This window comes from Bactrocera tryoni, chromosome 3 (assembly GCF_016617805.1).
Source record: "Bactrocera tryoni isolate S06 chromosome 3, CSIRO_BtryS06_freeze2, whole genome shotgun sequence".
Taxonomy (NCBI): domain Eukaryota; kingdom Metazoa; phylum Arthropoda; class Insecta; order Diptera; family Tephritidae; genus Bactrocera; species Bactrocera tryoni.
In genome coordinates, this window is record NC_052501.1 from 61056806 (window position 1) to 61069013 (window position 12208).

The 12208-nt window shown below is 30.9% G+C and overlaps 1 protein-coding gene across 1 annotated transcript; it reads right to left on the reverse strand.

The window, feature by feature from the left end:
• Positions 1-2124: 2124 nt before the first annotated feature.
• LOC120770075 (uncharacterized protein DDB_G0292186-like) lies at positions 2125-11086 on the reverse strand. The gene is made up of 3 exons (XM_040097214.1): positions 10760-11086; positions 7419-7503; positions 2125-4950 (listed from the first exon to the last, which is right to left on the reverse strand). Exons 2-3 carry the CDS (start codon positions 7459-7461, stop codon positions 3683-3685), a joined length of 1311 nt encoding a protein of 436 aa, XP_039953148.1. The 5' UTR covers positions 7462-7503; positions 10760-11086; the 3' UTR covers positions 2125-3682.
• Positions 11087-12208: the final 1122 nt, after the last annotated feature.

The window sequence follows — 12208 nt, forward strand, 5'->3', positions numbered from 1 at the left end:
TAAATTGTTAAAAAATATAAAATGCTCATATTTTTAACTTTGAATTAAATTGAAAGTTAAATAATTTAAAAATAATAATATTTCACTATCGGCTTTAAAAACAACTGTTATTTAAATCTATGTAGTGTTCAAATAATAATTTGTTTATAAATAATTTTCAGTTTTTCTTTGAAGTGAAATGTAAGAAGAATTGATATTTATTTATGCACACACTTTCTAAATTTTATTCGCTGTTTTGTCGCTTTTATTTTAATAAAAGATCTAAAAAATTTTCAAAACTTTTCTCAAACTAATTCCATGGGTTTGATTTGTATGCCACCAGTTAACGGTATTTTACTTAATGTGTTGTTGACTGCAAATTAGCAATTTTATTTTATTATAAAAAATATGTTATATATTTTGTTTTGAATTTTTTATGGTAATTTTATATATAATTAATTTATTTTAACTGCAATTGCTTTTCTTCCACACATTACTGCTATTAACGTGAAGTTGATTCTACAAATTGTAAAAAAGAATTTGAATTTTTCTTAATTTCAATACACATTATGTTGTTTTGCTCAGTGTAGCAGCAATTTTAAACGTTTAGTTTAATAAATGATACCGCTATTGCTGTAGTTGTTGTTTTTTGCTTTTGCTTTATTTTTTGTTTTGTCTAGTAATTAGTCGTTGTTGCAAAAATAGGACGTGACTGTACTGGTTTGCTTATCGTTTTCATATTTCTTTTGAGATTTTATGCAATTTTAGCTTCTTTTCGTTACATAAATTATTTGCTATTAACATTAATTTTTAGTTAGTTAACGGTTTTTGGTTCTTGGTTTTTGAATTTCAGTTTCTTTTTATTTCGGTTTTTGTATTTTTAACCTTTTTTTAAGCTATCGTCGTTTTGTCCAGAATTTTGTGATTTTTCTTTAAGCGTAGCGTTTAAAATGTGATTTCGCTCTGGTTTCTATTGTTTAAGTTTTAGATTAGGTTCTTTCATAACTTTAATAGTGAAAGAGTTCTGTTTTATTTATGTGTGTATGTATTGTATGTACAAACATATACAAATATTTTTAAGTATTGTTATTGTGGTCGTTTGTTTGTTTATTCTTATTTTTTATATTTCATTTGCTGAAAAAATGGAACACTAGAGTTAAAATTGCATAACTAAGTTCAGTAAATTTTTATTTAATGCTTTACTGTTGTTGAATACACACCAAAATAACAGTTTCTTTATACCCAACCCGCCCCTCGCTTCAAATCGCGCTCTGAGAACTGCCACTGTACATCTGCCGTTCTCCTCGCAGTTGGGCATTTATGTAACTTTCGTTTTCGTAACTTTCGTAAACTACAACTACACTAATGTTACCGTTCAAAAATGTTAAATGTGTAATATCTAAACTATTGTAATGCTATTTTTTTCAAGTGTATTTTGTTTAGCGTTTGTAGACTTGTTTAATGTAGTAGATTTATTTTTCAAGTGTTTATTTATTTTTTAATTATTATTTTTTTTTTAATGTTCAATCTTAAGCCTACAACCTCATGTATATTAAAGTGTATATATAATATTATTTTTAATTTTACTTATAATTTTTTCGTAGTTTTTTAAGTATAGTTCCATTCAGAACTCTTTCAAGTTTTACTGCACTTTAAAAAATTACACGAATTTTATTTTTATTATTTTAATATTTTATAATTATTTTTATTCACTGCTAATTGTTGTAGTTGTTAGTTTAAAACTATTTGCTATTTTTTGTATTCAATATTTTTGTAAATAGTTCATCAACCCTTAATTGTTGCCTTATTTATTGTGATAAGTTGAAAGTTGTTCTAGTGTGTACATGTGTGTGTTGAGGTTAGGTGAATGAGGAAATCGAAAACAGCTTGTGTTACCAAAATATGAAAGTACCAAAATTAAAGAGAAAAAAATTTAAAAATGAAGAAGAAAAAATATTAAAGAAGTTATAAAAAAAAACAAATAAATAATATAAAAAATTTAAAAAATAATAATAAAAGAGATAAAAAAAATTAGAAGAAAAATAAATGAAAAAAAAAAAAATATTATAAAAATAAGTAAAAATAACAAAAGCTTTATAGAATTAATTAATAAAAATATTTACTAATATTTTTCCATACAAAAAAAATCCAAACTTTTAGTTTTGTGATCTGTGGTCGTTTCTTAAAAAAATTTATTTCATTCGCCGATAGTTTAATGATTATCGGCAGTGTTATGCTCTTAAAGAGTTCGAGAACTCAGCTTTTTTGTTTGTGTCACATTAGCGTTGGTTTACTAAAACTCAAAATCCTCTCTCAGAGAGCAATCGCCTTTCTATAAAATGGTGGCATTTGAGTGAAACGTTTACCAAAAGCTTGCTGATATTCTATAAAACTTACTCCAGCTAAGCAATTATAACTCGAAAGTAGGTATTTCCTTCCCTCTTTCTCTTATGTCGTTAATAACACGTTGGAAGTTCTACGTAGTAGTAAGTGAGTAGACGATAACTTTCTTTCTACGAGAGGTTTTTCATAGGCTCTTGCTATATATGTATCTATCTACCTCAAATTTCTTCTTAATTACTACTTCCTTCACTCTCTCGGAGCAGTCACTACAAGCTGAATTCACTCGATCTATTTCTCCAGAAATTCATATTAAAATTTATGCTATTGATGTCTTCTCGAACTTGATGCTTTGCCACTCACTAAATCCAAGAAATTAACCCTTTATTGATCAACTTATAACTGGCGGTATTGCTTTCAAAAAATAAAGATGTTAATTCTCTGGAAAGCACTGGAACTTTATGTTTTTTAATATCAACTTTCTTTGAGTGTATAATTTAACCTCACAATTACAGTTATATGGAGCCAAATAACTCTAGACTCCTTCGATTTTTATGCCACTTTTGTACGGCTTGAAACACTAAAACTTAACCCGCCAGTGTTCACTAACAAAATATATGAATAATTAAAAGTAACAATATTTTAAAGAAAATAACAGTAAACTATTGCTGGTAATGAGTATTTCGTGTATCTTATTTATGATCAGTTTTGTTTTAACTTGCAACACACAAAATTATATAATAGATTATATACATACAAGTATATACTACATAAATTACTTGGTGATGGGTAATAGACAATCGGTAATCGTTAATTGCTAATTGATACTTATAAGTCTATACAAACAAGTTACAATGAGAATATTTTTTAATATTTTTAAATAACAAAATAAAACAGTAAACATTAAATATTTAACAAATTGAGTGCGTAAAAACTAATAAGAAATAAAGCAAAATTGAATTAACAGAAACACAGCCGCTCACTAACATCTACATAGCGGCGCGGCTGACAACCAATTTCAGCTGTCTCTCAGACATGCATAAACATATTATAACTAGGTATGCGAATATGTGGTGCTTATTGCTAAAAATATTCGAGTGTGAATTGGAAATGTTGTTGACAACTTACGCCGCGCACAACGTGTGTGCTATGCCGCGCCGCGCGCTTGCTTATATAGTACCGCGCGCGTGTCGATACAGGCGCAGCGCGTTGAGTGCAAAGTGTCGCGCGCTTAAACGCCGCCATTATTGCCCATGTAAATGTATTGCTGTTGTTGATGTTGCCACTGATATTGTAGTGCTACTGGTTGTTGCTGCTGCCGCTGCTGGTACGCACAGTTGCTGCTACTGCCAGATTGCGCCTTTCATATGCAACCGCCCACCACCGGCGCGCTTACCGCCGCGCCAGTCGCCGTTGTTGTGGCCACCACGAGCGGCGTTGTTGTTGTTGCCACGCCACTCAACACATGCGTATGCGGCGCGGTAGCGGCCGATGTCACCGTTGTCGCTAGCATATGTTGCGGCGCCGCCGCGGTGAGTATTTGTGGCGCGGCGGCATAATGAAATTGATGTTGTGCCGCCTGTGCCGCGGCGGCTGCGGCGTATTTCATTAAATGTTGTTGCGCTGCGGCGGCGCTATGCTGCTGATGATGCGCCGGATAAATATACGATGCTGCTGTGGCCAACGGTGATTGCGGTTGTTGTTGTTGTTGATGCGCTGCCAAAATCGGAATGCAATTTGAATTGTAATCGCTGCTGAGCAACAATGTGGGCGCGCCTGTGTTCAATTCATAAGCGCCGCTGCTGGCATAGGCGGTGAGATGTGACGGCGCCGCCTTCAGATAGGCAGTGGCATGTGGTGGTGGTGGTGGCTGTGCTGCTGGCATGGTGGCAATAGCAGTGGGCACGGTCACCGTGGAAGTGGTCGGCAGCGTTGCGGTCGCCGAGGTGAGCGCTGTCGGGGAGGTGGCAATGGAGCAGGATGACGATGACGATGCTGAGGATGGTGAGTAGGGCGAATGGCAGGTGAAGTGTGGTAGATGGAAAGTGGCTGGTTGTTGTTGGTAGATCGTATGCGTGACGTGCTTGTTATTGTTGTTGTTTGCGGAGCTGCTGCTGCTGCTGCTATTACTCGGGCTGTAGTGTGTGGTCGTGTAATTGTTGTTGTGTAGATAATTGTAGTGTTGATGTTGTTGTTGCTGGTGAAGATGATGTTGCTGCGGTTCGATTATTATCAAATTATTATTGTAGTTGGTGGCAATGCCAGCCGTTGCTGTCGCTGTCGCTGCTGCTGCTGACTTGGCATGCTGCTGATACTGTTCATGTACTTGCTTTTGTTGTTGCTGTTGCTGCTGCTGTGAGATTGTATGCAATTGATTGTTCTGGTTGTGGTTGTTGTTGCTGTTGTTGTTACTGCTGCCATGGCTGCTTGCATTGCTGCTAATGCTGCTGCTGCTGTTGCTATGGATGCTGTTATTGTTGTTATTGTTCGTATTAATGATAGCAGCCATAACATTCGCCGGCGGCAACACGATCGGTATATGATAATATTTACATTGCTTACGTCTGCATTGGCCGTTGGCATGATCGCGACACACAGCCACACGTTGATCACATACTTCAACCTTGTCATCTAACGTTTCGACGAACAATGGGTGAAACATAAATGAGAAAAATGCGTAAAACATAAATTAGCGAATTTTTATATTAATTGATTTGTTGTTATTTTTGTATTACAAATAATTTACAAAAACAATATATATTTATGTATTTATATATTTCTTTGCCTGTGTGAGTGTGCGTGTGCGTGTATGCGTGTAAGAGGAGAGAATAAAACATTAATAACTGAGTGTGTTTAGTGCTGGTAATTTATATAGTAACAAATACTTAATATAATTCAATTTGTCAGAACGCCTTTAATCTTATAAATGTATGTATAATTAAATGAACTTTAAATTTGAGACCGAATTCGTTAATTCATTTTATATAAATTTACATAAAGGTCTATATTATGGTATATACGTATATATTATATAGCGTTAATAAAGACCAACGGTCCAAAAACTTTAGCTTATGGCGAATTTTTGTTTGAAATAGTTCGCTGGAACTATATATATTATAAGCTACTCTACTTTCTCTATCGCACAAGAAGTATCTTTAGACTATACATAAAATTCCTCAGATCTTTCAGATCGAAAATCGTAAATACTTCAAGCTTCTTGCATTGCTCTCAAACCAGATTTTTTCACGTGACTCGTTTATGTTTATAAATATGAGCGTGAAAATATTAACAAAAGTTTTTGTTCCCCACCAATAAAATGGACTGCTAGAGAGCCATGCTAACTTCAATTAAATTAGAGTTACACTTAAGAACTACAAAAATATATAAGTAGAAGTATTTATTAAAAATGTTCGGTACAAAAGGAAGTTGTACATAGAATACAATAAATTTTTGTGTCGACCTAATTTTCAATATAGAACACTTTGTACATATCAGTGACTTGTGGTTCAGTTTCAGTTCATATCAGCTTGTTAACTGCTCAGCAGTATAGTAAAAGCACCGAAAGTTTTCTTTTAGGACCATGAAGAATAGACAACATATGGAAGTATTGTTCGTAAGTAATTAGTCAAGGCTCATATCAAATTGCTTTGGCATACTGATTTTAAAAATTCTTGGCTTTTGAGCAAATATTTTCAATTCGGGTTTCATTTATGATTACAATACGCTTTAATATCTCATATACTACAAAGTAGTACTTGTCTTAACTGAATGGCTCTCTGTTAAAATTTAAATATAAATTGTGTCAAGAGTATTGGCTAGCCTGATCCAAAGTGGTCTAATATTGGTTTATGAAATTTCGAAGGCTTAGGTATAGGTACTCAGAAAGTGCCTCGAAAAAATGTGTTTCGTATCCTATGAGTAAAAGCGCTGTTATGATCAATTATAGGCCCGCTCTTTTTGATAAGTAAAAGGTATAATATTTTGTGAAACTTTTTTTCTGTATGAGTTCTTACTTGAATCAGCTTTCGATAGCATAATATGTTTCGGCTTATGCTATCGAAAGCTGATTTAAGTAAGAACTCATACAGAAAAAAAGTTTCACAAAATATTATACCTTTTACTTATCAAAAAGAGCGGGCACATAAAAAGCTTCCGATAGATAGTGATTGAAATTTTCTTCAGTCTGTTTTACATATTTCCGGTCTTTTCGGAACAATAAAAATACAGTTATGAAACTGTTAAATTAATACAATATCTCACAATATCCCGGGATATACTTTCATTGCGTCAAATTCACTGACATTCAATTCACTTTTGATTTAAAAGTGACAAAGTAGGAAATATTATACGGTAACTCACTGAGTTTTGAAACTGCCTGCATAATTCAGTAATACATTATTAAATTTCTTAAACAAATATAATAATAATGTTTAATATAAATAATTTAATTTTAACGTTTTTGTAAAAATTTTTGTATTGGAAATGTTGACTTAAAATACAAATTAATAAGCCATTATAAGTTATATTCATGGACTTAATGAAAAAAAGAAAAAAGATAAAAAATAATAAAAAAATATGAAAAAATATGAAAAAGTTACAAAAAAATATAAAAGAAAATTCTTTCCCAATTTTCTTTTATATTTTTTTGTAACTTTTTCATATTTTTTCATATTTTTTATCTTTTTTCTTTTTTTTTGGAAACTTTCCTTTATATTTAATATTTTTAAATGAGCACATTAAAGAGCTCAGCAAGTTTTTTCAATGCCAAATATTACAAAATGAAAATTTAACTGAAATAAATGAAGAAGCTACTTTTTAATACCATATACATAAGTACTATAAAAGCAGTAGCTATGATTCTCAGAAAGTACACTAAAGTTATATATATACATACATATAAAGCAGCTGAAATCTAAAGCAAATCATGTGTGGTTCGCACTGGGTAGGCGTGTAGTGTGCGCAGTTAGCTAAATATACGAACATACGCACATAAATGGTACGCAAAAAATTACTAAAGATATAACGGTAAATATAAACTAAATGAAAAATACTAAAACTAGCTAGGAACTAAAAAGAAAATAGCAATAGCATGCACTTACCTTCAGTTAAATGAACGAATCTACAATTTAACCGACTGCACATAGATCTATTGAAATCTTGGCACACCGGGAGGGTGTCCAGTAACTATTACGATTTGTTGTTGTTGTTATTACGTTTATTGTTGTACGTTTGTGCAACAATAATTGGATTTTATGTGTAGTTGTAGTTGTAGTAGTTGTTGTTGTTTATTGTATGACAATGCATATGGCGAATGCGGATGCGTTTCAAATACGTTACGTAACGGTTTACGATTTCAATACGGATGCGGGCACAAAACAAATCGTACGAAATTACAACAAATCAAATAACCAATCAGTCAAACAAATACGGTATATTTGGCAAAAGGAAAGAACGAAAAAGTAACGGAAATAATTTCGAGCAGCGCATAACAGCGAAAAATAATCCAATAATCCAATATTTTTTCGAAATAAAATTAAATCAAATATTTTTTGTTGGCACATTTCGTCGTTTTGGTTTTTCGTTAGCAAAATTTTGCAATTGTTCGCATTTGTTTTTGCAAATACAAATACATATTTTTATTTTTGGTCGGACAAAAAAATGAGAAGAGAAGAAAAAAAGAAAGAAAAAAGAGCAAAAATTAGTATCACATGTTTACTAAGAGTCTATAATACATACATAATATAAAGATAATCAATAATAGCGTTATGTAAATACAAATACAAATACAATTTCTGTTTTTTTTTAATGTAAATATAAATGTTTATGTTTAATAATTTCAATATCAATTTTGTAGTTACGGCACGACGCTGGCATTTACTATGGCAACAGCTTCTTTTGGCGCTTTTTGAGCGACACTTTCGTACTAAAATTGCTACATTTCAGGTATACCGTCGGCTGGCTTGCGCTGTTGCTTAACATACTACTATAAGCTATATGTAATTTTTAAATAACTTTTCGCATTTGCATAAAGTTTTTTTTTGCACAAATGATCTATGCAAATTTTTGCTAATTTAAACTGCTAGTTCTATATAAATGTCTGTATATAAATATAAATATATATATGTATATTGAATAATGTCGTTTTGACAGCGCGCAATAAGTACTAAATAATTATGATAAAGCGTTAATTAATTTGATTGTATAGAATTGAAGTTTGTGTTGCTGCGACGCTTAATTAGTAATGCATTGAAAAAGTGCATAAATTTTATTTTTTTTATTTCGTCAGCAATTATTCATATTTTGAAGTGTTAAGGGGAATAATTAGAAGTATTTTCTAATAAGTAATGGTATATTAAAGTCAAGCAATGCTTGAAAGCTTAAAAAAATTTAAGTTATTAGTTAATAGCTTGCGAGCTTTAGAGTAAATTTCTTGAAAGAAAATCCGTAAAATATTAAAAAAGTTCATAGAAAAAGTTTGTAAGCTCTGTGTAGTAATATCTCGTTAAAAATGTTAAATAAAGAGCTTTTTACAACCATAACTTCAGAGCTTTGTGCATTGGTTTCCCAGAGATTCGTCAAAGACGTTCAATGGAGAGCTTTTTATGCGGATTATAAATTTATCTATTATTATTAAATATTTTTATATTTCATTTCAAAGCTTATTGAGGTTAAAGCTTTTATAGGTCAATAAATCTATAAGTAAGCAATAGTTAAAATAATTTTGCTACTAAAGTAAAAGCTCAAAAGCTTTTAAGCTGATTTTTTGAAAGCATCTTTTATGCTAGCCGGTTGAATGGCTGATCCCTCACTATAGCAGATCACAATTAGACTGTTATGTACAGTCCTTTGTGAAAAGGACATAAGTAATAAACAATTTATACTAGAGAGTTAAAAAGCTTTGTTTGCTGGTTTTACGATCATTATCTTTTAAAAAAGTTATTTGATAAAAAATATTTTTAATATGAAAGCTCATGCTGAGAAATGAGAAGTTTCACTATTTTAAGCCAGTGTGTTTAATTTCTATTTAATAAAATATGCTCAGAAGTATAATATCGGTTTGTTAAAAGCATATCTGAAATTTAAAGTAAATTATTTCTTTAAAGAGAGATTTTCGAAAAGTTTATTCAAGAGAACGGAACCATTAAATGTCGGAAGTGTAAAAACTTAAGCTAAGACTTGTATCGTTTTTAATATTGAAAATGCAAATTAAAAACTCTGAGCTTTTCCATCTTTTAAGTCAGTGTCCTTAACTAATCTTCAAAAAAAATGCACAAAAGCTTTAATACTGGCTTTTTAAAATTACATCTGAAAAATATAGCAAATAAGCTTTCTTAAAAGCTTTTTAAAAGAACGGATCTTTTAAGTTCATAAGTGTAAAAGCTCTGAGGTTAAAACTCTCAATTTAAGCCTTGTACGTTTTGTAATAATGAAAATGTAAACTCTTGAGCTGACGAAAAGCTCTGGAAATCCATTTTCAAGTTGCACTTAGTAATAATGTATTTATTTGTTTCTAAATACATTGAAAAACTATAACAGTACTTTCTTTTATGCAATCGTCTTGCAAGATAAAATCAGTTGAGCTTTCACAAGTGAAGTCAAAAATGAATTGCGCGAAAGCTTTCATTGAGAGCTTTTATTTGTTTATGCGATTCTAAATAATTTAGAAGTTAAACCGAAATTAACTACGTGTGAGTTCAATTTCAGCTGGTTTCATTTGACATTAAATCTCTGAAAATCTGAAGCAATCAAAATAACATAAGCTCTGTCAGTGTTAATTAATAATCATTGAACAAATTTTCATATATCTATACTACCAAAAAATATACGCTGTCTGGTTAGTATTTATAAAAACTAAAACTATGACTTTTTCATGGTATTAATATTTTATATGAGAGTATAAAGGAAACTAGGTTTCTAAATAAGCTTACATAAGCGAACTTAAATGAAAGCTAAATTGCTAAGCTTCAGTAAGTTGCTTACTTTTATTTCATATATAGTGAAACAGAAAATACATTATTTTTGAGATATGTATGAGGAATCCATTTTTCTGCAAACTTATAAATACACAAAGCCTATGGCATACATTAAGACGTCTAACCAGTGTATAACAAGGCCAAAAGCACAACTAGATATATAAAAAAATTAAAAAATAAAGGAGCAAAAAATGACGCATAGGACAACCATTCAAGTATCGTTAATAGATTAGTGTAAAATAAGAGTAGAAAGCTGATTTTCATATTAAAAGAAGCGCAAAGCTTAAAAGATGAGTTTGGAAAACTCAAGTAGAAGAAGAGTATAGTGAAAGTATGGCGGTATTGGTAAGCATGTAAATAAGGCAAGCTTTAAAGCTTGATAGCACAAGCGTAAACTTGAAGCTTTCACATGATTATAATTGCAAGTTCAGTTGTTGTAGTTGCAAGTAAAAAGCTATTCAACTCACTTTTTCAACTCACTTCTTTGTTCTGTGCGCATTTCGAACGCTTTTTGAACGTTTTTGTTTTTGATTTCGTTTGCTGTAGCTTTCGTCATTTTGCAGATGGCAATTCGATAGTAACTCAATTAAATGCTTTCTTTTGATTTAATTGTGATTGAAAGTGTTCGCAATTATTCAATTTGTTTTGCAGTGCTTTTGTTGTAAATTTTCACTAAGGAATGTTTTGAAGTCTTAACACTTTCGATTTATTTGCTTTGACTAAAATTGAAGTTACTTCGATTTTGATTAACGATTTTTGATTTTGATTATCGATTGGTTTAATTTCAGTTTTTTAATTTGTTTTAGTGAGCTTATGAACTAATGGGCTGTCTTATGCAGTAACAGTTACATATCCTAATAGGCGGCACTAGAAATATACAAAAAAGAGAAAGAGAAAAAAGAAAGAAAATATATACAAGTTTTGTCATTTGAGTAAAATTTACGAATATTACGTATACAAAATAACTGTAAAAAATGTCGAGCTTAGGTATTTTTGTCTTAGAAAAAATTATATTTTTTGTTAAATATCGGTGAGAGTGCTTGATTTTTAATTTGAAAGTGAAGCTTTTTGACGCGGCGCCTTAATTTTAGTGATTTTGGTTGGGACAGTACGAATAAAAGTTTGGGCATTTTAATAACTGAAGGCTAAGTTTTCAATATTTTAAAGTAAGTGTAATTGCATGTCCATGGTAATTTGTGTTTCTGTCCTCGCAAACTAAAGTTGAATACTCAAAATGTTTAATTTTTGAAGGAGAACGCTTGCAAAGCTCAAATGCTGTAGAGGATGTATGGAAGTTGCGCTTATAATATCCAGTTTCGAATATGAATGGAACTATTAAATGGTTTGGAAATTAAGAGCAAAAAATTATGGCAACATTTATGCACGCTTAAACTCTAAAACTTTAACAAAAATTGTTTCGGTATTAGCAAAGAAGTTTAGCTTTTCACAAAAGAAATTTAGCAACTATATGTGAAAGCGAAAAGCTCTACAGGTTTAATAGCAGCTTTTTCGTATTAACAAAGAAAAATTTAAATATGCTTCACGTTTTTTCGTAATTTTGGTGTACAGAAAATTGAGATTTCACATTTTTAAGTAATGGAGTTTTAAAATTTATTTGATAGATTTGGCAACGTAAAGAATTTACCTTTTCACCCAAGAAACTTTCGCAACAGTTTTGTGAGAGCTTAAAGATCTACAAATTTAATAAAAGTTATTTTCGTATTAATAACGAAACAATTAAAATTGCCTTAAGTTTTAATATTTTAATGCATAGAAAATTGAGCTTTACAAAAGTAAAGTAAGTACTAAAGCCTTACAAATTATACGAACAATTTGGTTATTTAAAAAAATTGCGGTTTTACAGTCTTAAGCACTAAAGCTTTAAGATTTATAAAAAAGTTTTCGCCATATTGAAA

Bases quoted from the DNA above. Each gene is read 5' to 3' on its own strand.
- LOC120770075 (XM_040097214.1), bottom strand. From the start codon at position 7,461: ATGTGCAGTCGGTTAAATTGTAGATTCGTTCATTTAACTGAAG. The intron at 4,951-7,418 runs GTAAGTGCATGC...TCGAAACGTTAG, and splicing joins ATTCGTTCATTTAACTGAAG to ATGACAAGGTTGAAGTATGT.